Genomic DNA, 27,456 nt, shown 5'->3' with positions numbered 1-27,456 from the left:
AACTCAATCTAACCTAACCTAACTTAAATTAACCTAAACTAACCATAGCCTAACCTAACCTCATCTCAGCCTCGTACCTAAGCCTCGTAATTTGACCCCCAGCTTCCCCTCACTCTCCTCTTGACCCGTGACCCCAGTGCGTGACCCCATGACCTGATCTGACCTGCCTCCTCCTCTTTCCCTCCTTCCGCTTCCTGTGATCAGTTTCCTTCCGTCCTTCTCCTTCAGTGACTGACCTAATGCTCTCATCTCCTCCAAGTCTTCTTACTTTTCTCCTCCTGTTGCTGATGTTTTTCTTTGTATTTTCTTTTCCTCCTCCTGTTATTGTTGTTGTTGTTGTTGTTTTCCTGTCGCATCCTCTTCTTTTCTTTTTTTTCTCTCCCTCCTCCTCCTCCTCCTCCTCCTCCTCCTCCTCCTCCTCCTTCTCCTCAACTTAACATCCTCTAAGCCTCATTTCTTTTCATCTTTCTTCCTTTGAGAGAGAGAGAGAGAGAGAGAGAGAGAGAGAGAGAGAGAGAGAGAGAACGCACAAGCTATCACTTTCACTATACCCTCCCGACTCACAATCCCTCCCCTCCCCTGAACAGTGTCCTGGGGAGGCCGCTCACCAGGCAAGGCGTCCCCCTTCCGCGGACGCACCATGAAGGAGTACGAGGAGCAGCTAGCCACCCTGAAGAAGGACAACTTCGCCCTCAAGCTCCGCATCTACTTCCTGGAGGAGCGCATGGGACAGAAGTGCGACCGAGACGACAAGGATGACCTCTACAGGACAAACATTGAACTCAAGGTGCGTCACTGCGGAGAGAGAGAGAGAGAGAGAGGAGGGAGGCACTGTTCTTTGACTTTTATTACTTGATTTTATTGATTTAGTTATTATTATTGTTGTTGTTGTTGTTGTTGTTGTTGTTGTTGAGAGGTAGAGAAGCTTAACCCAAATTAACCTCTTAACCCCATTAAAGATAAGATGAGATGTCTGTTGTGACCTTCAGCTGGAATTGACTGACCTGACCTGATCTCTACGCATTCCTCCTGACAAATTTCCCCTCACTCATTCCCCCATACGCATTCCCCATCACTCATTCCCCTCACTTACTCCTCATTAAGCTTTCTCCTTACACATTTCCCCTCATTCATTCCACACTACGCATTCCCCCTCACTCATCCCCCTTTCGCATTCCCCTTACACATTCCTCCTCACTCATTCCTCCTAACGTATTTTCCCTATGCATTTCCCCATACTTATCCCCTTTATGCATTTCCCCTACGCATCTTCCCTTATCCTCCCTCACTCATTCCCCTTATGCATTCCCCATACACCTTACTCATTTTCCCTTTCGCATTTCCTCCTTATTTATTCTCCCTGCTCATTCACCTTACGCATTTCCTCTTACTCATCCTCTTCTTACGCATCTTCCTCACTCATTCTCTTTACGCATTCCTTCTCTACGCATTCCCCCTCCACGCATTCTCTATCGCATCTCCTTTATTAACAAACCCACAACACCCTCATCTCCACTTCTGACGCAGGTGGAGACGGAGGCGCTGAAGCAGGAGCTGTACGACAAACAGGAGCTGGTGCGGCAGGCGTCTACAGCCCTGGCCAGCTTAGAGCACCACTACCAGGACCAGCTCGCACAGGCTCGCCACCAACACGCCCTGGAGACTGAACACCTCAACCAACAGATCCAGGCACTGCAGAAGGTGGGTGGTGGTTTAGGGCGTGGCAAGATGGGCTGGGGTGGGCCTGGCGGGGCTATGTTTATTTTGAAATGTTTTGTTCTGTGACCTGTATTCAGAAACGATTTGGTCTCTCACGACGACTATTTTAAAGGGTTAAGTTGAAGATACTCATGTTTATAAGAGTATTTGTATGGTTCTGGTGATGGATTAGCAAGATTTCTAGTTGATCGTAAGCAGAAGTTGTCTTGAAAACCACAGGCGAGTCGTCTACAGGGACTCTTGAAAAACTGTCGTGAGAGCAAGGCGTCTTTGAATTTGGCCGTCTCTTTCACTCTATCACCATTACACCATTACTGTTGTTTGTTCTGAAATGCTTTGCTCTGTCACTCTCTTTCACCATTGCTGTCTTTTCAAGGTTGTTTATATGATTTGTCCGGTTCTCTCTAGCGTTTTTGTTGTTGATAATGTAGATATTGTGTTTATCTGGCGCTAGAAGGATAAGATTTGCCTTAAAAACTTGTCACTTCAACTAGAGCCTTTTTGAATGCAGTAGTGTGGCGCAGTTTCACAATTTCCTCTCTCTCTCTCTCTCTCTCTCTCTCTCTCTCTCATCAAGTACTCGTAGATACATCAATACAGCTTCCTCTTCAGCTAAACGAAAGACAAATGTGATTGGGAAAGATTGCTGGGTGTGGTAGGGGGAAGACACGGCGAGACACACACACACAGGCAGGCAGGCAGACAGACAGACAGACAGGTGCTCACTCTGGCGGGCTGGCTGAGGCGAGGCTTGAGGAAACAGACCAGACGGAGGTAGACGCCAAAAACACACACACACACACACACACACACACACACACACAGTACAAAACAGCCAGACAAGAAGACTTCCGACTTGGTAAAAACAAATATGAGGGTAGCACAAAATATTAGACTTCAAAGGTGGAATTTTTTTGTGGGTACTCTCTCTCTCTCTCTCTCTCTCTCTCTCTCTCTCTCTCTCTCTCTCTCTCTCTCTCTCTCTCTCTCTCTCTCTCTCTCTTCTTGCCACTAGTGAAGGGCGTGTGAATGGAGGGGCGTTATCTCACTGCAAATACATCACTCACTGGAGGATTACTGTAGCTCACGCCCTCTCTCGCTGCTAGTTGTGCAGTCTTCCACTACTACTACTACTTATAATGTACTAGCTAGCGTCCCCTGTGGCTTTGCTGTAGGAATAGGCAGGGAGTAGGGAGAGATGAGGGTTACATAATGAGCAATATCATCCTTTTCAAACCTAATGTAATAACCTTTAGTGCCTCAGTTGTGCTGATTACCATCCGTTGCAACTTGAATATAGGAGGAGGGAGAGGAGAGAGCCTGTTATTAATGCAGCTTTTGAATATAGGAATAAGGAGGAGGAAGAGGAGGAGAGGACCTGTTATTAATGCAGTCTTTGAATATAGGAGTAGGGAGGAGGAAGAGGAGAGAGTTGTTGTTACTAATGCAGCCTTTGAATATTGGAGTAAGGAGGAGGAAGAGGAACAGAAATTATATTAATGCAGTTTTTTAATTATTAGAGTAAGGAGAGGAAGAGGAACAAAAGAGCTGTTATTAATATGGTCTTTGAATATAAGAGTAAGGAGGAGGAAAAGGAGGAGAGGAGTTGTTACTAATGCAGCCTTTGAATATTGGAGTAAGGAGGAGGAAGAGGAGAGAATCTGTTACTAATACAGTGTTTGTGGTCCTGCAGGAGGTGGATGGGTACTGTGAGCAGCTGCAGCAGGGGGCACAGGGCCGTCTAGGGGAGCTGACCCAACTGTGCGGCCTAGCATTCAGCACAGAGGAGGGGGAAGCTGCCCTCAACCCCCCCAGTGACCCCCTGGATCTCACCACCTATCCCAACCCCCTTACAGCTCACTCCCCAGTACAAGGTGAGTCACTGGCCCTTCTGTTTTAAGTATGGCATTAGGTTAAGTTAGGTTAGGTAGACTTCCATACTTTAAAAAGGTTGCTTAATTATCTCAACTCTCTGGATTCTGTTCTGTTTTAAATGTGGTGTTTGTGTATTTATTTATTTCTACATGATTGCTGAGCCAAGGCTTCATAATTTTAAAAAAGGATGTCTTAATTATTTCTCCCCTAAAAAAATTATGTGTAGTGAATGTTTTTGTTCTAGTTAGCTACTTTAGTGAAGATGTTTAGGTTTGGCTCTCCTCAATTTGAATACTCCAAGTCCTGGTAAGGGGGAAAAACTGAATGAAACTGAAGAATTCCAGAGTTGACTTAATGGTCTTGATCATTTCTCTCTCTCTCTCTCTCTCTCTCTCTCTCTCTCTCTCTCTCTCTCTCTCTCTCTCTCTCTCTCTCTCTCTCTCTCTCTCTCTCTCTCTCTCTCTAACACACACACACACACACACACACACATGCATAAGGGCATTGTTTAGACTTGTAAAAGAACACTACACAACAGTATAAAAATAAGAGGATAGCCACACAGCCAGTCAGTGAGGGCCAAGCTGCCCCTGCCCACCCCTGACTGTGGCCCTCCTCACCTTGAGCAGTCAGGCGACAGTGTGGTCCCAGGGCTTCAGTAGTGTCTTGGGGGAGAGCCAAGTTGCTGGGCTCACTGGAGTTAATTTTAAAGTGACCAACTTCCTGTGTCTTGTTAGTGTTAGTCGATGCGTATAGAGATTTAAGTTCCATCAGGGTGTTTTGGTCTTGTAACCCAAGTAAAGTGGTTTGGATGACAGATTTTAAAGTGACCAGATTCCTGTGTCTTGTTGGTATTTGACATAGTGTATAGAAATTTAGTTTTTGTAACGTAATTAAAGAGGTTTGGATGGCAGATTTTAGAGTGACCAGGTTCCTGTGTCTTAGTGTTAGACAAACCATATAGAGATTTAATTTTCATGAGGGTGTTTTGTTCTTGTAATCCAAGTAAAGGAGTTTGGATGACAGATTATTCTTCAGCTGTACAAGAACATAAAGGAAGCTGCAAGAAGCCATCAGATTAATACACTGGAGTCCTCATATATTAAAAACACCTACTTTTTTTTTCACTCATCATGCCTATCAATCTTTGAAACTCCCTGTGTGATTATATTCAGTTGAGATGTTCTTCCTTAATCTGTGAACAATGTCTCAAACTTTATGGCTAATGTGTGTGTGTGTGTGTCTGTGTGTACAATGTGGATGAGACAACTATGTGATCTTTGTCCTCAGGTGTGTTCAGTCTGCCGTCAGTGGCTCCAGATGCTGCTGCCCTGGAGAGGAGCCAACCCACCCCTGCTGCTGAGGAAGGTTCAGTTGTCAGCGATTATGAGCAGCAGTTGCCGGGAGTGGAGGAGGAGGAGGAGGAGGAGGAGGGAAGTGAAGTGGAGAAGCTACGGGAACGGGTAGTGGAGCTGGAGGGTCGAGTGGAGGAGCTGGAGGAGGAACTGGCAAAGAGGCAGGACACAGCGGCTGTGTTGGAGGAAGACCTTGCCAATCTAAGGAAGGAGGTAATGTTTCTTCTTCTTCGTCTTTGTAAGGAGGGGGAGAAATCTGGCCAACAGCAACAAAAATGACTAAACAGAAAGTCCCATTTAGATGCCAGTCCCAAGCAGGTCCAAGAGAGAGAGAGAGAGAGAGAGAGAGAGAGAGAGAGAGAGTTAGCCATAAGAATGTGATGTCTTGAAATCTCCCTCTTAAATTAATTTGGGTCATAGGAAGATGGAAATACAGAAGCAGGTTGTGTGGAGTTCCAGTGTCAGAATTTTGTCTTATTCCTTTATCTCCTAAAAAGAATGTCTAGGTATGCATGTTTCTGTACTGTATTTATTTTAGTATTGTATGTAGTGTAACCTTTTGTAATGTGCCTCTCCTGAAGTTATGTTCATTCTGAGTCAATAAACCATTTGAATGAAGCAAGATAGAGGCAGGAGTAGCATCAGTGAGGAGACCAGCACTGATCTACCTGTGTGTTTGGCAGGTGGAGGAGAAGGTGGAGAAAATCAGGCAGTTGGAGCAGGAGGTGGCAGAGAAGGATGAGAAGGTGGAGGCGGCAATGCAGGAACTAGAACTGCAGCATTCAGAAATTGCTGCCAAGGACCACCTCATACAGAGCCTCCACCAGGACCTGCATCGGGTAAGTCTCCTCCAGTCACTCTCCTGTGCCCTTCACCAGTTCACCAGTCTGATCCCCAGCACACCTTCATTCACACATACCCTGACCTATTCCGTTCAATCTTTTCTTTCTTTCTTTCTTTCTTTTTATTTATTTGCTTTTTGTTTTTATGTAAGTCAGCCAAGGACAACAAAAACTTAAAAAAAGATACTTATATTCCCTGTTGTATTTTCCTCCTAACCTCACTAGACATCCATATTCCTCTCCTGTTCTATTAGCCACAGTAGACATGTTTTTCCTGTCTTGTTTTCCTCTTAACCACAGTAGACACATATATTTCCTCTCCTATTTCCTTCATAGCCATACTAGACTATATATCCTATCCCATTCTCTTTTCAGCCATACTAGACACTTTTCCTGTCTTGTTTTCTTCATAGCCACACTAGAACCTAACCTAACCTGTCCTATTCTCAAAGCCATACTAGATCCTATATATCCTATCTTGTTCTCTTCTCAGCCACACTAGACACTTTTTTTCCTGCATTGTTTTCTTCATATTTGCTGTCTTGTTTTGTTGATAGCTACACCAGAAAGTCACATGTTCCAATCCCCTACTTGAGCCACATTCCACCCCTCTGCAGGTTGAGCCAGAGATCGAGGTGAAGGTGCAGGAAATAGTTGAGCGAGACCGGATCATTGAGGAGAAGATAGAGCAGATTGAGCAGCAGAACAAGATACTGGTGGAGATACAGATCACGCTGGATGAGAAACAGAAGCAGCTGGCGGACATGGAGCAGAAAGTGGAGGAGTATGAGCAGAAGGTGGCCAAGCTGACCCAAGGCATGGATAAATCATGTGAGGTGATACAGGTCAGTGTGGTGTGGGAAAGGTCAGGCTGAGGGGATTTGTTGAAGGATTTGTGACTTCATTACATTTTCTTTGCTATTCTTGTTCTGGAGAGTTGGGGTGAATTAGTAGTTTTTCATTCTCATGTGTTTGATGTGTATGTACTGTGATGACTTGCACTGTTTTAGAAATTACACTTACTTTAACCTTATAAGTCTTGATGCTACTCAACTTTATTAGTATTCCATAATTATGCAAAGAGAAAATCAAGCAACAGGTATAAAATTATTCAGAACTTTTCAATGCTTTATTTATTTATCTGCACCAACTTGCACCACATTTTAGCACAACTGTAAAGATACCATGAGTCCAAGAACCCATAGTTGCAATGATGTGTGTAGATGAATAACCACATATGTCAGGGAACCATAAGTTAGTACTTGTGTCATCCAAACAAAGTGTGTACCTTCACTCAGACCTTTGCGGAGGAGGTCCACGCACGGGATAAAGAGATAGTCAACCTGAAGAAGGAGTTGAAACGGAAGGAGAAGAAGGTGCGGGACTTGGTGGCAGAGTTGAAGGAGACACTCGACATGCTGAAGAAGGCCAAGTGGGAGGCAGAGACAAGTGGAGGCGAGGACGGGGTGAAGGAGATGGCTGAGGAAGAAAATGAGGTATGTTTGGCCAACATGGAGAGCGGCATTGTTGGTGGTGCCCTCATATCCTATGTTAACCAAAGGAGGTGTATAGACCCTGAGAATGAGGTGAAAAGTGTGGTAGTTGCTCCTCATCACCTGCATAGAGAGAGTGAAAATGCCATAGCAGATTTGAATGTGAGAGGGGCACTTGAGGCTCCCCCCACCTCAGCAGCTCAGGGGTTTGGGGAGAGGTTGAGTAGAGTGGTGGGGGGCAGGAACATAACTCAGAACTGCATGTATGCAAACCCTGATCCAAATTGCTATGATGGGAATTCCTGCATGTCGCTTTCTCAGACTTATTCCATCTGTCCTTTAATTGCTATCACACATCCAGCCTCATCCCCACCCACCATATCCCCTCCTCCCCAGAACTTGCTGCTCCACAACACCAGTCACCACCATCTAATGCCCCCTTCCCTTCATAGCTTCCCTCAGCAACATTTTAAGCAACAACCTTCCTTCCCTGCAACCCAGCAAGTGCCCTCTGCTACTTCATGTGGGGGAGTTATTCACACTGCCTTCTCTCACAGACACTGCTGCTGCCAGCCTACTAATATACAGTTTTCCTAATAAATTGTGAACTGGTTATTGGCATGGTTGTCCAAACCTCAAAGAATGTTTAAGCTTACCTTGAACTCTTTAATGTGTGTGCCAGCTTGTAATGTCTTATTCTTGAGCCCTTTTAGTAATTTTCTGATAATTTTTTTTATTACAATGCTAGTAACCATTGCTTTATTGATTTTTAGTGCTAGTTGTTATGTAAATAAAGCTCAGATTTTGAATTATTTTATCTAGTGGATGTGTTAATTGTGTGCTTATCTTGTCCTCATCTATGCATGTTTTGCTCTCTTGCCTGCACTGATTTGTGACTGTTCTGCTTGTCCCCGTAATAAAACAGTAAGGAATGAATGTCTTGTGACTTCTCCTGTTGGTGTCTCCTACCATGCCTGTTTGCTTTATTCCTGCTGGCAAGTGTGTGTACCAACAGGTGAGCAAATCTTCTGTGTTTGTGTTGATTACTGTGTTTCATATTTGAGGTGACATGGACTTACCATGTGTCTCATCTCAACAGCGACTGTGGGCTGAGCTGGAATCACGCAAGAATGAGATGGTGGCACTGCAGGCCGAACACAAGCTATCCCTCAGCCAGGCCCAGGACCGCCTGACACGGCTCCAGGAACAACTTGATGAAAAACTGAATGATCTGGAGAACCAGAAGCACCTCCATGCCAAGGAGACAGAAGAGCGTGAGGCTGGGCTGCGGGAGAAGGCAGAGCAGGTGGCCAGATTAGAGGGCCAGCTGCAGGCCCTGCAGAGTGACATGAACAACAGGGAAGGCCAACTGAAAACCAATCAAGATGTGGTGGAAGATTTGCAGGACCAGCTGGCTCAAGTGAAGGTAGAGCTTCAGACCAAAAAGGGGGAGCTGGAGAACCTTCAAGATGAGCTTAGAAAGAAAAATGCAGACATGCAGGACCTTGTGAACAGAGAGCTTTGGGAGAGGAATCGTGAAGTGGAGCGTCTCCAGGACAAACTGGCCTGCCTCACCACCACCTCCCAGGGGCAGCTGGAGGCTAAAGAGCAAGAGCTGCTGAGACTGAGGGCCAGATTGGCAGAAGAAGGGAAGCCAGTGGCTGGAAGTGTGGCCCAGGTCACTGTGGTGGCTGGCTCGTGTGGGCCAGATGTGGTGACAGTGAATCGGCCTCTTAATTTGAGTCTGACAGAAGACAGCGGACTAGCAGTGCAGCTATTACAGCGGGAGGTAAATATGGTGAGGGAGGAAGCCAGAGCACTGAGGCTTGAGCGCAGTGACCTCAACAATAAGCTTTCCATCCTTCAGCAAACCTTCAAGGATCAGAACCATCCGATTGCAGTCCCCAAAAGCTCGTCACAGAATGGAGGGCTGGCTGAGAACAGAGGCAATTGTCAGGTGGAGGAGCAGCAGCAGCAGCAGGAGCAGCACAAGCCCACAGGTGATTTCCAAGGTCAGGTGGAGGTGCTGTGTGAAGAGCTGCAGGCTACTAAGAAGAAGATTGGTCAGCAGCTGAATCAAGTGAATGTCTGCAAATACAAGGAAGCTCTGCGTCGACACAAACAGGAGATCACATCTCTCAGGAAGAGGCTGGCCGACTCCCACAATGCCTGTGACTTGCTAAGAACACGTCTGGAGGAACTTGCGGACTTCCTAGAGTGCATTCTGGAGCTGGAGGAGCAAGGACTCATCGACCTCAGCCAGCTGTGCCCCAGTCAGGTGGCTTCCATGCACAAGACCCTTGATGAGTCTCGAGCACTGTCCCGTTCCCTCTCCATGTCCCTCATGATAGGGGTGGATGTGTCAGAGCAGGCTGACCCCTCACTCCTTTCCACCTCCTCTTGGAGCCTGCATGAAGACACTTTATCTGAGACCCATGAATGTCCTGGCCAAGAAACTCTTGTGGATGAAACTCTGTCTCAAGATGATGTTTTAGTACAAGGAGGAGCCTTCCAGAAGAAGCTTGAGACTAAGGAATGTGAAGTCATGTCTCAAAATATGTCTTGTCTTACTGAGAGGCTGGTCAAGAGCAACCAACAGTTAAGTGAACAAGCCAAGGTCATCAGTGAACTCCAAGCAGAAGTGGCACGGCTCAAAGACCAAGGCCTGCCCCACCACCACCACGGCTCCTCCGCTGACCTGTCAGAACCCCTGCCCCCACCTCCCCTCCACCTCCTGCAGGACAGTGAGAGTTCAGTGGCTCCAGTGGAAGGTGAGAGCTATCTTGCCTCAGACCAAGGTATTCTCTGGGCTCCTAAGAGTGCCTCTTCCACTGACACAGCCATCAAAGCACATGCTGCCCACTTGGAATACCTACAACAGCAGCAGCAACAGCAACAGCACAAGGAGGGCACCAACAGGCTGGGAGTGAGCCAAGAACAAACATGGGCCCCAGTGTCTCCTTCAGAGAGTGAGGCTTGGAGTGAACCTGATAGAAATGTCTCACTAGCCAGAATTGGTCTGGACACCAGTAGCTTGTGTGGTGGGCCGGACCGCTCCTTATCTCGCCCTCACCAGCTTCGTTCCAACGCTGCCCTCACATCAGAATCTGAAGCAGAAGTTGCCCCCGAGGATCCTGTCTCAGCACCACTCCTGTCCCCAGCCTCCAACCAGCAAGGCATCCAAGCGACGGTCTGACGTGGCTGAGCTGCGGCGAGTCACCACCAAGCTGAGGGCTGTGGAGCAGCTCAATGACACCCTGAGGGCTGAGCTCAATATCTACCAGACCCTCAACCAGCAGCTGCTGCCCTCACTCCACCACCAACGCCCCTCCACTAGTGACAAGAGCGTGGAGACTCACAAAGGGGAGACAGCTGATGCTGCCGTTGGAGCAGAGGAAGCTAGTCCTGCCTTGGTCGTAGAGCCGGCCCCGGGTGTGTTGACTCTCCCTGCTCCACTACTTGAGGAAATCAGAGGTCTTCGGGGAAAGCTGGAAGAGGCAATTGTCAACAATGACCAGCTGCGGGACCAGCTGGAGGCTGCCCTCACTGCCCATCCCCAGGATGAAGCCAGGTTCCTCCACCTTACTACAGCCATACAGGTGAACATATCACCATCTTTCCTTCACCTCACCTGATAACATTATACCACACTTAACCACTACTTTTTGTGATGCCAGACTATAACAAAATCCAATGTCCATTACTTGTCACACACAGATGGAAATGAGCAGTGAATAGTTAGTGTGGAGGAGGATACCACTTTAAGTTGTAGTCTTTGTTGACTTATATTTAACTATTGGTGTATGCTCTGTGCTGTCTCAAGGGTTTGTTCTGTTGTGTGTCAGTCAATCATGTGCCTGTTACTCCCTCCAGATAACCAGCCATATTTGACACAAGACTAAAATAGATGCAGTGAATACTGTGGGTTTACACATGGGTGGCAGAGGGGCTTGTGATTGAAGAAACCACTTAAGTGTATGCATAGGTCACCACTACACTCTTCTAGAAAGGTTATTTGTTCCTTTGCCACAACCTTGCTCTTTCCAACCATCTCACTATCCCATCTTTCATCACAACCATTCAACCATTCATTTCACTGCAGCCTTCCTCTCGTATTAATGAACTCGTGCAAAGGTTTTCTTACTCTGGTATCAATACAGTGCTATTAATAGGCATCATTCAGCATCACATTCTCATTCTCTCTCTCTCTCTCTCTCTCTGTAACTTTCTTGGAGGTGCTAATACAGGAAGTAAGATTCAAGGCTTTAGTAATCATGAGTATCTTTCCTATGGCACACCTCAAGGCATGTCACTGACTCTTTCCTGTGCCCTGCAGACTGCCCAAGAAGAACAGCGAGAGGCCAGGGAGAAGCTTCAAGCCTCCCAGACAGCCTTGCAGGAACAAGAAGAAAGATGTCAACAATTGCATTACAAATTGCTGGAGAGTGAGGCCCAGGTAAAACAGCAGCAACAACAGCTAGAAGCTTCACAGCAGCAGGCCTCAGCAGCCTCTGAGACCTTACTGGAGAAAGAGTCAGCTCTCAAAGATCAAGCAGCGCTACTGACAGAGAGAGAACAGGAAGTGAGGCAACTACAGAGTCAAGTTGTCCAGCTGCAAGAGGAAGTTGCAAGGAATGGAAGGCTTCAAGAGAAATTACAGAAGCAGGAGGCACGTTTACTGGAGGTGAACAAGGAGAGACTGTCCTTAGTAGGGGAACGGGCCAGACTACAGGCCCAGTTGGCTTCTGCCTCTACCCAGGCACGCCTTCAGGAGCCCCACACATCCCTTCTTCAGCAACTGGAGACTGAGCAATGCACTGTTTCCATCCTGCAGAAGGAAAGAGAGCAGCTAGTGGTTGAAAAGGAGGCACTGGAGAAGGGAACAGTGGTGCTACAGGAAGAGGTGGCTGTTTTGCAGGCCAAGATCACCCACCTCAAGGCTTGGCACACTCAAAACACAATGCTTGACTCACAACATCCACACAAGTCACATCCAGAACAGAAACAGAATGCCGAGCCACACCACGAAGACAGCATTCACCAGCCGGGACACCAGAGTAACAGTAATGATGCACAGCAGTGTGAGGTTGAGCATCAGAAGATCTTGGTGAGACAACTGACAGCACAGTTGGAGGCTGAGAGGCAGCTGACAACCAACTTACAACTGCAGCTCAAGACCCTAAGAAGCACTGGTACTGTTTCCCCAACCACCACCACCACCACCACATCTGCCACACATGGTCATGACTGTGAGTATTCTAATTTTCTCTTCATTTTAACTTTTTGCAATGCCTTTGACAGCAGCCAGGAGAAAAGTTGCTATAGTTGATACAGTACATAGTAGTGAATGGCTTTCCTTCCTTCCTTCAGCTGTGGTAGAGCCCATCAGTTCACCAGAGAGCGTCACCAGTATTGAGTATTACCACCAGCCCCTGCCAGATCCCAGCATTCTGTGGCGACACCACAGCCCTGCCCCTGTCCCTGCAGCACCACAGCGGGAGCGAAGGTCTTCCAGCAGTGGCAGGCGGCGAGAAAGGGAGTCCTCCAGCCGCCGGGTGTCATCACGCTGGTCAGAGAATAAGGAGAATATATTTGTGTCATCCACCCTTACCAATACCACCACCTCTTCCTCCACCACCAAGAGGAGCCGCCTGTCCCACAACAAAGAGAGTCAGGGCAGCAGCATCCTGGTACCATCCCACCTCCACCACTCTGAGGAAGACAATGATGGAGGAACTACCTCAGGGGAGTCACCTGACCTGGGCATTGGGTCAGACCATCAATTTTCTAGCCTGGAACGTGGCACCACTGCCCACCCTCACCACATGGCCCCCACCACACACCTCACTCAAACGTCACCACCACCACCACCAGATCCGCTGTGTTCAGAACCTAGTAAGTTAACCTTTCAGTTATTGACAATATTTCATAAGCTTCATTGCCTCAGAACATGACTCATTGTAACACTTAGTAAACAGACAGGGAACCAACATCAACATTTCTCTCATACAGTCTTTAGAATCATTCCATTCATTCATGAAGTGCTTGGGGCTGCTTTCTTGATTTCCTTCAGAGCCAAGCTTTATAGTTAACCTTTGGTCTTCCTAGAAGCTGAGTAGCAAGAACTTGACTGATGCAGTGCAACTCTCACTATAGGGAACAGGCTCAGATGTGTTTACAGTACATAAAAAGTGTGAATGCTGGTGTGTAGACAAGTGTAGATGGGACCAACACGAAGTGACCAGTAAAGGCTGAGTAAGAGGTGCTAAATAGCCGGGACTAACCAGTAGGGGGTGTGACTGTTGGTACTAAGATGGAAGGAGCTTGTCAGTTCAATGTTTCCTTCCTCCTATACGTACTTAAGACTCCCAAGGCTTATACTTATAGACACCCTGTAGCTCACCCTGTTCTCTGCCCCCAGCCCCCTCCAACCTCCAGGACTTCAGCAGTAAGTATTGGGTCTCATTCTCTCACTGCCTGTTATACCAAAGGGTCCAGATGTTTGATGATGAACACATCCATTAACACAAAGATCCTTCAAAAGCTCCATTGATATACACATCACCTCAGTTTGTGTTTCAGGGACAAATTGATTTAAGACAAAAGAGAGGCACAAACTCAGCTATCTGGACTCTTGCGTGCCTGGTGTGCTCCTGTCCTCCCATTGTGTTGAGCCTCGCTTCACACACCCGTTTCACTTCACTCTGATGCATGACATTCTTTGCATTCCAACACACTTGTGATTATTTTTTCTTGACTTTAAAGCCTCCATTTTAATCATTTTAATGCATCGATTTGAGGCAATGCAAGTACATACATCACTCACCAAAATCATATGTCTTGTTTAAAGCTTTTGCTGCCTCATGACACTGTACAGTACTTACATCAGACTAGTGTGACACACTTGATGCTCCACTACTACTAGTGTCTGACAGATTGCTTGCAAATTTGCTTTTGATTTGTGGTGATGAGAGTTGAACAAATCAACAAATATGTTTGGTGTGTCCATACAGTGCATGCACTGGAACAGTTTTTGTTTGTGTGTTTGGATGTGTGGATGAAGTGTGGATGTGCATCTGATGCAAAGATAATTTGTGATATTGGAGCACAAATGTCCCAAGAAAGGTCAGTAGATTCCTTTGTTCCTCATCAGCTTTATGAATTACACAGGTACATATTTTGCCAAGGCACCAGTTGTGCAGGTACATTTGCTGCAGCACGCTGACTGGCCATAATTCTCAGTGAGGAAATTTTATGCATGGGAGATCATGCTTGCTGCCTTAAATCACCTTGACTTTCAGATACTTTCTTCTATGACTAAACCACTCCTTCTCAGACTGCAAGACAGATCTTAACCTTACCTGTCTCATCTTTCACTGATATGTTTTAAGATATTTTCATCCACACCATGAACAAATATACTTCAGTTGTTGCTGTTGGAGATAATTATGATCTTAATCTGTGCACTACAGTGTTGTGGTTTGATGCAGGTCACAGTGCCCTGATGGTGGAGAACCAACAGCTACGCGAGGAGAGTGCCAACCTTAAGGTGCGTCTCGTCTCCACCGAGGAAACCCTCAAGGACGTAGTAGAGAGGCTCTCACGTTCTAACCAACGGAAGGAAAATGTGGAGCGAGCCATCTACAAGCAGCTGCACAAGACCCATGATGTGCTCAAGAAAGCCAAGTCCCACTTGAAGCAGGCCAATCCTCTGCCTCAGTAAACTGACCCACTCTCTAAAACTGATTTTTATTCTATGGACTGAGAAAAGACTGACATCTTGTAAGGTGGTCTCTCATCAGGAATGACCTTTGTTTGTGCCAAAGTCTTACATGGATGTGATCAGAACTTTACAAGAGGCAATTCCTCTTGATATCAACCAATGAGTGACATGGACTGTATAATGGCCTCGGCAGAACTCGTGAACACTCCTGTCAGGCCGAACAAAGACTTGTCTGCTCTTCACACTGGGTTGTCTTGGACAGACTCCTGGTGCATCTTATCTCTAATTAAGGCAGTCAGATTTAATCCGTGTACATTACTAGATCCTGTGTGATAATTGATGACATGAACATCGTGCCCTGAGCTATCCTGTGGTGGACATGGGATGCCAAGGGGCACCTGCAATATTTTAAGTAGTTCCTGTGGGTAAAAGTCCCTCAAGGAACACCCTCATAGGTCGTCTTCTGTGATTTTACCAGCTCATATCAGGTTTTTGTTACATCTATAAGGATAGTCCTTGCCGGAACGAGTGTCATTATTTGGCTATTGTTGGGAGTGTTGACTGTGGCTGCCATTTCCTGTAGACATTCCAGTGACGTCTTATGTGGCACTGTAATCCTGCCCCAATCCTTCCTCCCTCACAACTGTATCCTTGATGCCGTCCGTCTCTCTTGGGAGGAACCACAGGACTTCCACTGCCAGGACGTTGAGAGAATTTTGGTTGCCGTCCAGCTGGTTGGTCAGGTTGGTTGGGGTCTGCTTGTGACGCCCTTGCCCCTCGCGGTGCTGCCGGTCGGGACTGGGCCAGCCTGAGCCTACTGCCAGTGACCAGTAAGAAGAGGGTTGTGGGATAATGCCCCACTTGCCCAAGGGTCCTCATTGAGCAAGAGCCCTCGATGGTATACACGTCACAAGATCCTTGGCCAACAGTAATTTTCCTCCCTATCCTTGCTACTACTACACCACTACTACTACTACTATGCTGCTGCCGCATCTTTCCTTTTATTACTCATGCTTCTTAGTGCTGGTAACACTTAAGTTGTCATGAAATCCTGCTCGTGACTTTGTTATCGCTTCTTGTAAGTGCAACTGATTTTGAGGAAAGGCCAAAAGTAAAAAAATAAAAAAATAAATAAAAAAAATAATAGAATAAATTTTTTTTTGAAAGAAAACATCTTTGGTGCGAATGTAGTAGATAAGATAGTGGCGGCACAACAGTCAACACTCACCAACATAATTATAAGATAATTGTTTCTGCCAAAAGCTTACTATAAGGAAGATGATTGGTTGCCTCAGTGATTGATCTGTATATTTCAGTGCATCAGCCACACTCCTGTAAAATAATCTAACTTGTACAGTGTCAGTAAGAGTGTATATATTTTATACCAATGTGGCTGTCTTCCAGAACTGTGAATGAATCTGTACAAAGTAAGATAAAGGGGTGTTGAGGAACCATAAATGATGTGTTGATGGATACACAAAGATGCACAATCAAGAAAACCTGTTTTCTTTACCCTCTGACTTAACTATGGAGAATATCAGTGGTGGAGGAAAGGCAACATGAAAATATTACAGCTTATGAACAGTGTAGTGGTGTATTTTAAAAGTGCAACAATCATCAAGATCCCAAGTTATCAATAAGAACATTTCAATTGTTAACTAAATATTCACCTCAGCTAGTGCCATCCCAGGACGAGCACGGCCACCAACAGACGTGACACACATGTGTTGCTGTACACAGGATAAGCACAACTCACAGCACACATCAACTTTGCATAGACTGAGTCAACATCTTCACAAACAAGAAAAGAAAAATCAGTAAATTGATACACATACAGTTGCATACTTGTGCATTTTTACCATTTTTTAAACAGATTTTCCTCAACAGCAGTATTAAAAAGCAATGAGGTAAAGCCAAGATGCAAGATTCTAAGATTGCCACAAGTTTTCTTATGCAGTAGTGTAGTGAGAAGGCAAGCACCTAGACATTAGGAACTCCCTTTCTGAAATCATTTTATCCTAGTCCAACTTCATATCATTCACACCATCAGTGCATCTTCTCAGACAAAACTGACAAGATGGTTGTAGTGGATATTGTGGGTTATAGAAAACTCACTGAAATGTGAGGAATGCTTGCAAGTGAGGGGAGGTGGGAGGCTGAATGGAATAGAGTATGCAAGAATAGAGCAGTATATGAACATGAACATAAACATATTAAGACACTTCTGTCACTGTTACTTTGAGGGAGTTTAAAGGAAGAACACAACCATGTCAAATAAAACTACTTTTCAGTAAGCAGTGCAGCAATCCTTATCAACGATCTATGAGATCTCCATCCTTCTGATGCAAGAGTCCCTCCATGACTAAAGGTGGGATGATGTCATCGGAAGACAGTTAAATCACAATATCTTGTTTATCTGAACAGGTATCGTTTTACAATAAATTCTATAGGTTAATTACAGGAAAATGCTTATGACAATAGATGAAGCATAAAAGAATGCTTCAATTGTGATAAAAACTAACAAACCCACAACCTATAGCTTAATATGTTTTATCAGTAATAATAATCAAAATATTGATTACAGATAAGAAACTAGTAAATTGCTTGAAATACATACCAGTAAAAAGAAAAATCACAGCAGTAAACTTGTCTAAGAGTAACATGTCTGCCTGGCACAGTGATGGTGCCTAGCTGGTGCATTCACACGCACACTCACTCCCTGTCAGTGAAGGTGAAGTCCAGTGGAGCATCTGGTTCATTGATTAGGTTGGAGAGACAGTCCAGTTCACCTCCCACCCACCCCACACGGTACCGGGAGATGAGCTGCAGACAAGAGGACACCAAGAGATCAGAGTTCATTAAGGGCAGAGATACCTGTCATTCAGTACTGGGTAATATTCTATCAACATCATATCAATGCAAAGAATTGGTTTACCATATCTATTGACAATATGTTTCCTCTCATCTGTTAAGATATCACACCAGGAAACTGCACCACCAATGTACCCTTAGCCATTTCTACACTGCTACATGATCCTACCTGTAACATTATGGTTTGAAGGTTCTGTTCTGCCATCCTTCGGCCAATGCATGACCGTGGCCCGTGACCAAAGGGAACAACAACAAAGGGATGGGCTGGAGGAGCCTTATGCAGCCAGCGTTCAGGCAGAAAGCGCTGAGGATCATGGAAGTGCTCCGGCAAGCGGCTGATGACCTGGTTTTGTGTCACCACCACTGTCTGCAAAGAACGGAAAGTGTAAGTTGTTTTTCTTTCCAAACAACAGATCTCATTTCATTCATTTAGATCACTATTTTTTAACAACAACAAAAATTCATTACTATGTTTTCTCCACAACACATTTAGTTTTACTACTATGTTTTTTTATCAAATAAGGCAGATTTCACCTGTAACAAACATCAGCAGTAGAAATAATTGGAAATCAATACTAAGAAAATTATATTTCAGTGCTGGATGTCAGATTAATGGTCTATAATAAATATTCTTGCCTGACAATCAATCTATGAGCACCAAACACTTACATCCTTAGGTATCCTGAAGCCCCGAATGACTGTGTCTTCCTGGATCACCCTCCCCACCCCGACGGAAATTGGGTGCAAACGATAAGTCTCCTTCATCACTGCCTTCAGGTAGCGTGCCTCACTTAACACTTTGGTGGTCACCTGTGAATCGAGGAAAAGTACACCTGTAGTCTAGGATTTATATTTAAAGTTAAAATGGACAGCATGTGGTAATCAATGAAGATACTATACTAGTTCTTAAGTCTTACCTTGCCATCAGACCCAACCAACAGTCGCCTGGCCTCCAGTGCCAGTAAGTCCTGCTTGTCTTGATTGTTAGCCAGACTGTACAGCACATAGGCCATTGTGTAGGCACCCTAGGAGAAAATCATATATAACTGAATATGTAACATGCAAAAAGGAAGTTTACCTTTACTTTAAAAGTATGTTTAATCAAAGCACATTGTTTTGTGGGGAAGAGAGAATGATTATGGTCATAATTTTGTAGGCAAAATTCATAGTTATAAAGCCATACAGCCTCTAAGCTGTGACACTTTTTGACTCATTTCTCTTGGTGAAAGTAAAGCAAGGGACACAAGATATCTTATGAAACTATCTTAAGCTTTAAGAAAACAGAATATACACAAGATAGAACAAGAGTGGATCATAACTTACTAAATATCCAGTAACATGCATCAAAATTGGATGAGGAAGAAAGATTAACCTAAACAGACATATGTAAAGTGATGCAGTGCAGTACCGTATCAATGCCTCCCATGAGTGTGTCATTGACAAGGCCCACAGTAACATGCATCAAAATTGGATGAGGAAGAAAGATTAACCTAGACAGACATATGTAAAGTGATGCAGTGCAGTACCGTATCAATGCCTCCCATGAGTGTGTCATTGACAAGGCCCACGATGTCTTTGTCCTCCAGGCCACTCTCAAAGAATGACTCCAGAATACTGGTGACGTGTTTCGTGTCTAGTTCTGATTCTCCTTCAGCCTTCCTCTTCTGCCGAGCATGTCTCAACTCATCATCTTTTGTTTCCACATATTTAAGAGCAATTCTGTCAAAATGGTACATAGTATTAGAAGCAGTAGTTGAAAGTACTCAAATCATGATAGTGGTCATAACACAGTTTGATTTATGTACTGATATGTCCTTTCCTCTATCTACTACTTGATCTGCTTCCTCATGCTAGTATTGGGCAAATCTGAAAAACAGGGACCCTGAAGCATCCCCTTTTGGCCGTCACATTATTACTTACTATATTGGTTCCCTTTACACATTACTATGAATGAAGGAAACAAGAAAAGGAATGAAATAATCAATGAAGGTTTCTAGGCATGTACATTGAGATGAAGTAAAATATAGATTGGCTGCATTATGAAACATTTACCACACCACATTGTGTATGGCATTCCTACCTGTACATGGTGTCCTGGGCTGCCACAAGCCTACGGTACATGGGTGTCCTTATATACCTCCACAGCTGCAAGCCATTGTCAGTGGGGAGAACAAGACAGTTGGTTTCGTCAACAGCATGTGTGAGCAGCTCAGCTTCGTCACTGTGCTCACCCAGTTTGCCGAGGCGCACCTCAAGCAGACTCGCAATGGTCACTGCAAAGGAACGAAACCACAGACCACATTTTCAAATTACATTCACTATCTTCAAGTGTGCCATAATTCTGGTGACAGTCCAACAATAACTACCCACTCGTGAGAAAACACCTAATTAGAATCCACATGATAATGTTTGCAGTCTGTGAAAATATGTAGTCCTTATGAGGAAACAATGCAATTCAACTTAGGGAACCCAGAGTGTTTTATGCACTAGACATCACATGACAAGTCAATACTGTGAACTCTCCATTGTGATAAACTACAAGGCAGTTTTACCTCATCTACAGGACACACACACACACACACACACACGATACTCACACTCGAGGAAGAGACGCTTCTGCAGATCCATAAAGTGACCCACACGACCTGACCCTTCACGCCTCACCTTGCATACCAATTCTGCAAACTCCCTGCATATCTGTATTATAGTTATTATTATTATTATTATTGTTATTACTATTGGTGGTAGTGGTAAAGGAAGCACAGGCTAAAGTATGAGTTGTACTGCATTACTGTCAAGTTTCACAGTAGCTTCTATATATTCCTCTGAAGATGGTACTGAGAAACTAGTCAAGAATAAAGTACTCATTCCTCAACCAAGTTCACTTCACCTATCTCCAATGCCCCTGCACTATTATTATTTTTATTATTATTATTATTATTTTTACTATTATTATCACTGACTACTGTTACTGTGAGACAACTGGCACATAACACTCGCCTCATCAACTTGCGGGAGACGGCTGGTAACGGCAGACACCTTATTCATGGACTTTTGAGCCCGGCGCCGCAGTTCCCACCAGTGTTTGCCATTCCTGGAAATGACAGGGAAGCACAAATTATTGCGTGTGTACAAAGAATAACGAAAACCACTAAAGAATGAAAGTTCAGTGAAATACTATAATTACAAAAACAAGAAAGAATGACAAATTGCACAAGATTCAATGAAAAAAAAAAAAAATGTGGGAACGTATGGTCGAGAGAAATTATTTGATATTTTAAACACATCTAACAACACAATGTCTCAACAATATTCAAAATATGTATAACCTTTCTTTCCTGCCTCTATTCTCATTCAACATTCAACACATAAATCAAACTCACGTAGGTAGGATTCCCCCGGTGCTGAACATGTGCGGTCTGTCCAGGCGGTACTTCTGCAGGGCAAGGTGGGAGCGACGGGAGGGGTAGCGTCCCTCCTTGGCGTACATGGCCTCGATATCCTCCGGGTCAAAAAGGTACACCAGGTTTGTGTTGCCTGGAAGATTCTCCCGCACAATAGGACCAAACTGCTGCAACTTGAGGCGCCCATTGTGGTGAAGCCGCTTGGGAGAGTATTGGCCTGGAGGAACAAGTATGGGCATGCTTTTTACATGGACACACACACAGTCACTGCATTAGATTACATGGAGTACAGAGGCCCAGATTCAGAAACGCTTTGCTTTCTCACCACGACTATTTTCAAATGTCACATATATAATTAGTAGAATTCCCAAGACTACACACACACACACACACACACACACACACAACTCTCACATCAAGCCAGGCGCAGGGTGTCGGTGTATATTGCCTTGTCTTTCGTCATCAAGGCGGGAGCCCTCCCCCTCCCCAAACAGGTGGCTTCCCCTCATTGATACCGAAAGACAAGGCAGCACACACACACACACACACACACACACACACACACATCAACCCCCCACACCCTCAAGCTGGGAGCAGAGTGCTGGGCTAGGTCGAGCCGGTGAGCGCCCCCCTTGATGACGTCACATATATACGTTATGCAAATCATTTTGAAAATAAGAATTTCCCAAAAGGCAGCAGGACACGAATGCTATAAATATTCTGACTTGTTATCAATCAAAACTAATTCCTAAAATATGAAAATATTGCCGAACTGAGGAATAATAGAAATACTTAAAAAAATATATTAAATAAAGTGTTGGAACTTCGACATGCTTAAAAATCATTCTAAAGCCCACCATTTTCATTCAATTGGATCGATAACGTTTTTCAAAAATTATGGCTATTATTTCGATATATTAAAACCTGGCAACACGCCGAATTAGAAAAACAAATATCTTGAAAATGACGTTTTTTACAATATTAATAGGGCTACAAATCATTCTCAAAGTCCATATATGTAACTGATCAGGAGCTTTTCATACTTTTTCCATCATAATCTATTCTTTGAAAACAAAAACACTTCGCTACAACCTTAAATAAAAAATCACTCACAGGTGAGGTAAAAATTTTTACGTGTTTTTGCCCTCACATTTACGGCATCATCACCCTCTAAATCACCGTACTTTAGTAAATTTAAGCATGGAAGAGACGTAAAACACAACTAACTATCATTAGAAACCCTTAAAAGATACTTGTGACTCGAAATAAACGAAATGAGACAAATATAAACAATAGTGGAAGTCGACGAGCTTCGGCCGGCAAGCATTTGGGCGGGAACCGGTAATGACGTCACACCATAGCAGGTCCTTCCCGCCCCGCCTTCCTTCAATCGGCCTATATAACACATAAACTAGGCAAATGCGGCTATATTTCGACAACGGACGTAAAAAATAGACCTATGACTCCACTGTGTGACCTGTCTGGCCTATAAAGAGTGAGAAATGAGGCAGATAAGGCTGAAAGAGAGGCAGCAGGTGAGGAGATTGGCTTGTTGACGCATTGAAGGGCTGCATTTTTAGGATTTTTAAGTATTCACAAGTGTTAGTTCACTGATATATTGTCCTAGAAGTTACCAACGTTAGATTATAACATGGCAGCACCGTGAAATCATGAGTTACACCAATATATTACTTACATTAGCCAAAGACTGCTTGGTGGCGGCTGTCAATGTGTCACCAGCAGGCACCCACACACCGCTGTCTGCTTTGTGTTCTTTACAGTGTATGAATAGTTTACTTCTGATTACTGACACACTATTCTCTTCGTTTCTATCACTATTATCAATATCCTTCACCACTCTCACTGCCGGCAATTCGTCATGCCAGGCTGCCAACACCGGGCGGCCAATGCTGCAGCGGTTCACACGGTAGACAAATCGCTACTCGCCAGGTGGTGATTGCTGCCTGCTGGTCCATGGAGACGTTTTGTACGGGACGTGTTTGGTAACAATATTAATTGATTTGCAAGAATCAACATACAATAATGTCTTGTTTAATGCATATATATATATATATATATATATATATATATATATATATATATATATATATATATATATATATATGACAGTAACATGTCAGTCTTTTCTCATAGTAATTGTCATTGGCTTCTACTGCATCTGTCGTAGCCTGGCTGGCCTGCCTGCCTGCCGTCCACACCCACCTTCTCGACCGTCCCTCACTCCTTCCCCTCCCCCATGTTTCTCATACTTCCTTCACCTATGCACCTGTGGTCCCCTCTCCCACCCTCTCTCTCTCTCTCTCTCTCTCTCTCTCTCTCTCTCTCTCTCTCTCTCTCTCTGTACAGGACAGTAAAATAAACACACACACACACACACACTTTTTTTTTTTTTTTTTTAGGAGATTAGAGCACGGGAAGGCTGGTGGTGGTGGTGGTGGTGACTGGTAGAGGGCAGCTTTGCATTGCTTTGGGTTGTGTTGTGTTTAGAGATTGTTACTGCAGCCAGGGAAAGATTAAGGATACAAGAAGCTGTCCTGTCGTGAGTTTCAATAAAGTAATCGTAAATAGGCAGTGATCATCGGTATTTATTTCCAAGAAATCTTGAGAGAGAGAGAGAGGGAAGGGGAAGCAGGAATATAGTGACACTCTACCTTATATTAAAGTAGTTCAATGAAGTGGCACCTAGCCAAGAGGTGGAAGGCTTAGTCTTAAAGGTATGAAATATATAATCAATCCCCTCTCATTGCTTCCATCGATCACCACCATCACCACCACCTCTACTACCGCTGCCGCCGCCGCATCGCCTTTATCATTCGCAAACTCTAATAATATAATCTTATTGTTTTCAATAGTAAAACCTCACAAAATGCTGAAAAGAAATATTAAATGTATCAAAATGTTTAGAATTCAACAATGTTAGTGTGCTGTGTGTGTGTGTGTGTATATATATATATATATATATATATATATATATATATATATATATATATATATATATATATATATATATATATATATATATATATATATATATATATATATATATATATATATATATATATATACACACACACACACACACACACACAGACAGACAGGAGGAAGACTGTACACATAGTCTAACTATACTACCCTTAAGTGAATGGAGAAAAAACTTACAAAGAAGAGGAAGAACAAATAGGAAAAAGGAAAATACACACACACACACACACACACACGAAGGATGGTGGAGATGACGACGTGGTGACGCTCTGGTCACGGAGGTCAGAGCATGGACGAGATCAAGTGGGTCATTCCTAAAGGCCTCGTTTTTGAGGTGGTTAAACCAATCAAAGGAAAACTGAAGCTTCACCTGGTATGGAGCTACCAGGTGCTGCTACTGAAAAATTATATGGCTAGGATTGGCAAGAAGTGAAGTGCTGGCGTCTGTGCTATAACAATGCAGTAGTATCTTTGGCGATATCTGTTTGGCTTATTAACTCGAAGAAAGATTGTAGATTATCTTGTCTTAGGAAAAATGCAACAATATAATACTAAATGTCTTTATAACGAATTACAGACTACATTCTCCTGCGTCTCTGCGCCTCGTTGATCACTCTTAGCAGACAGGTAAAAGTTACTATATTTTCAAAGCTGTATGCATTGATACTGTAGTTTCACAAGAAAACTGTATCATAAACGGAAAACAACGCCAAGATTATGACTGATAGTTTCATTAAAAAAATGTCCATCTAAACGGAAAAATAACACTGAGTTAAGAAATAGGATGCTAGACCGACGTTTACCGCTCACCCACCGAGCCGCCACTCGTTACTGCCCGAGGCACCCGTTATCTCAACAAACACTCCCCCCTCCCTGTGTGTGTTCACCTTGCATCGCTGTTAGTCTCTCTTCTCACAGCCTAAAACACTCTGGCCTCTCAATCTCTCACTGATCTGATAGTACAACACACAGTGGGCATTCTCTGTTCAGCTGCCTAATGAAGTCAGTCCGTGACTTGACTATATTAATGCACCGCTAGTATTACAAGCAGACTTTTATCTCCGCTTGGCTATGAATCCTCTCTGCTTGTGCCTCGTTTTGTTGTGTAGGTACGGTACTTATTCTATTGTATATTCTACTTCATCTAACACTAGTCTCACACACATTTACTTCTTGCCCCATTAATTTATTTACCTATACCTTGTCATTTATTCATTCCGTACTATTAAGCATTTCCAATTTATTAAACAATTTTTCTTTATCTATTTACTTCTCACTGCTTGATTCAGATAACTTTAATGAATTTCAAAGGAATTTTGCATCTCAGTAATACACACCAGGCTATTTTATGTTGTGACCGAGAGAGATCAGACGTTCTCGTTAAGTAGTACACTAATACGAGCTGTAAACATTAATCGAGAGCACACGTGAACTGCATGCATGCCTTGTGTCTAAAAGGTGCCGTGCCAACATTCAGGTCATATGGCGTCGTTTGTAAGCGTTCGCCAGATAGAAAGTCACTCACCTATGTAAGGTAGATAATGATGCATGCAACCTATTAGCGGGAGACACGAAGGTCCGGGAATCTCCTCAAAGGGCTTGGCATCTTCCCAGGATATCCCGGCACTCTCTGTGGGGAGGAAAAACAAAATCTGTACGTTAGTAATGAGGCAACAACTATGAGAAAGGAAAACGAGAGGTGAAGGTAGCTGATTAATATTAAACTTGGTAAATAGATGATGGAAAGACTGGTTCTCAAACAGGGCGATAGATGACTGAAATAGACTCAGTAATCAGATTTTCAATGAAAAGTGAATAGCGAGTTATAAGAGATTACATTAGTTTATGAGGAGAAAAATTATAAGGGAGCTTCATCCAAGAACTGCCACGTGCAAGCCCATTACATAGCTAACAGCACAAAATTCTTAAAACGACAGTAACTTGTAAACATGGACAGCAAATCTCACCTGTTAGATAGCGTATAGGCACAGAATGACCTGGCAAGGAAACAGTCAAGGCTGCAGCTGCGGGTTGAGATAGCTTTGGGCATGCCAGCCGCTCGCCGACAACCCTGGCCATCCCCAGCACTACGCCCCTCATATTGCCCTGCATCCTTGTTCTGGAGGAGTCACAGCGATGATCTGATGTAGGCCTAACTCTCTTCTCTGATGTCTCTTGTCGTTAATGTCATAGCACTACATAGGGAAGGTGTGTGTCTGGTTTTTGCTGCGAAGTTCAGTTTGTTCCTTTTGACACCTTCCTGCCAACGCTCAGTTCCGCACGTCTATCTTTCTCTCTTTCCACTGACCCAATGAGCTTGTCTCCTCTGCCATTGACGTCATTCCTGGCAACTTTCTGACGTCACAACTTGTTCGGTGCGTCGCCCTCTCTTTGAATGCCCTTGATTCAGGATGGCAGGATATTACTCTCAGTGTTTGTCCTTGTTAAACACGTGTCTGGCTAATGTTTCTTATCTCCGTTGTGTATATTCTTACTTTAGTGGTGCGGCTAAGTGTTAACTTATGCTTACAAGGAATAGCTTGTGTCCTCACTCCTAAGTGCAGCTCAGCAGAACACGCCACATTTCAGCTGGTCCCACTCCCTACTATCTAACTCGTGGACAATAAGATTCACTTGACAGGTCTGACCGCTGCTGTTCCATTGTTTTTTTTTTTTTTTTTACTCCTGACAGGTCGGGGAGCATCACCACGGCTCCTTCCAGCAATCCTGACTCAGAAATAGCAGGTGAATAGAATGTTTCAAAACTTTTCTTTTGTACGTTGTCCCCAGCCAGCCAGAGAGAGAGAGAGAGAGAGAGAGAGAGAGAGAGACTTAAACTTCACTAATATATTTGATGCATCTTCATTCCCCCCCCCGTCTCTCTCTCTCTCTCTCTCTCTCTCTCTCTCTCTCTCTCTCTCTCTCTCTCTCTCTCTCTCTCTCTCTCTCTCGAGAGAGAGAGAGAGAGAGAGAGAGAGAGAGAGAGAGAGAGAGGGGCACGCCCAGTGTCGCTCTACTGTACTGATGTCAAATTTTCGCAGGTTTTTCGGAGCGCCCTGAAATTTTAATACCTTGTTGTAATTCTTGCGGCATTTTTATTTTCTCCAATATTAGCATAGGAAAACTTCATTCGTTGTATGCTTTCAGATCTAGATTTTTGCCTTTTATATG

General features: G+C 44.2%; 2 protein-coding genes across 2 annotated transcripts in view; one reads left to right on the top strand and one right to left on the bottom strand.

Annotated features, from left to right (window-relative positions):
• The window catches only part of LOC123501181 (myomegalin-like), a 44,541-nt gene extending 28,035 nt beyond the window's left edge, over window positions 1-16,506 (top strand). The window contains 13 exon segments of the mRNA XM_045249832.1: window positions 588-787; window positions 1,528-1,701; window positions 3,413-3,593; window positions 4,885-5,162; window positions 5,633-5,788; window positions 6,409-6,636; window positions 7,090-7,287; window positions 8,384-10,453; window positions 10,455-10,883; window positions 11,621-12,533; window positions 12,655-13,179; window positions 13,706-13,732; window positions 14,775-16,506. Of these exon segments, the coding sequence (XP_045105767.1) occupies window positions 588-787; window positions 1,528-1,701; window positions 3,413-3,593; window positions 4,885-5,162; window positions 5,633-5,788; window positions 6,409-6,636; window positions 7,090-7,287; window positions 8,384-10,453; window positions 10,455-10,883; window positions 11,621-12,533; window positions 12,655-13,179; window positions 13,706-13,732; window positions 14,775-15,007 (5,612 nt within the window). The 3' untranslated portion in view covers window positions 15,008-16,506.
• A 76-nt stretch (window positions 16,507-16,582) lies between these two features.
• On the bottom strand, window positions 16,583-26,869 carry LOC123501182 (cytochrome P450 302a1, mitochondrial-like). The gene is made up of 11 exons (XM_045249833.1): window positions 26,253-26,869; window positions 25,811-25,915; window positions 21,262-21,499; window positions 20,879-20,972; window positions 20,476-20,575; window positions 19,959-20,151; window positions 19,405-19,597; window positions 18,796-18,903; window positions 18,548-18,688; window positions 18,048-18,245; window positions 16,583-17,830 (listed from the first exon to the last, which is right to left on the bottom strand). The coding sequence occupies exons 1-11, from the start codon at window positions 26,395-26,397 to the stop codon at window positions 17,720-17,722; spliced, it is 1,626 nt and encodes a 541-aa protein (XP_045105768.1). The 5' UTR covers window positions 26,398-26,869; the 3' UTR covers window positions 16,583-17,719.
• Window positions 26,870-27,456: the final 587 nt, after the last annotated feature.

This window comes from Portunus trituberculatus, chromosome 9 (genome assembly GCF_017591435.1).
Source record: "Portunus trituberculatus isolate SZX2019 chromosome 9, ASM1759143v1, whole genome shotgun sequence".
In the NCBI taxonomy this organism is placed as follows: Eukaryota; Metazoa; Arthropoda; class Malacostraca; order Decapoda; family Portunidae; genus Portunus; species Portunus trituberculatus.
Note: the sequence above shows the minus strand (reverse complement) of the source record. Positions and strands in the feature narration are given on the sequence as shown.

What these genes read in the sequence shown, in the direction of transcription:
- LOC123501182 (XM_045249833.1), bottom strand. Translation starts at nt 26,397, where the DNA reads ATGCAGGGCAATATGAGGGGCGTAGTGCTGGGGATGGCCAGGGTTGTC. An exon ending in ACCGGGGGAATCCTACCTAC is followed by an intron (nt 20,973 to 21,261) that starts GTGAGTTTGATT and finishes TGTCATTTCCAG; the next exon opens with GAATGGCAAACACTGGTGGG. An exon ending in TCATGGGAGGCATTGATACG is followed by an intron (nt 18,904 to 19,404) that starts GTACTGCACTGC and finishes ATTTTCTCCTAG; the next exon opens with GGTGCCTACACAATGGCCTA.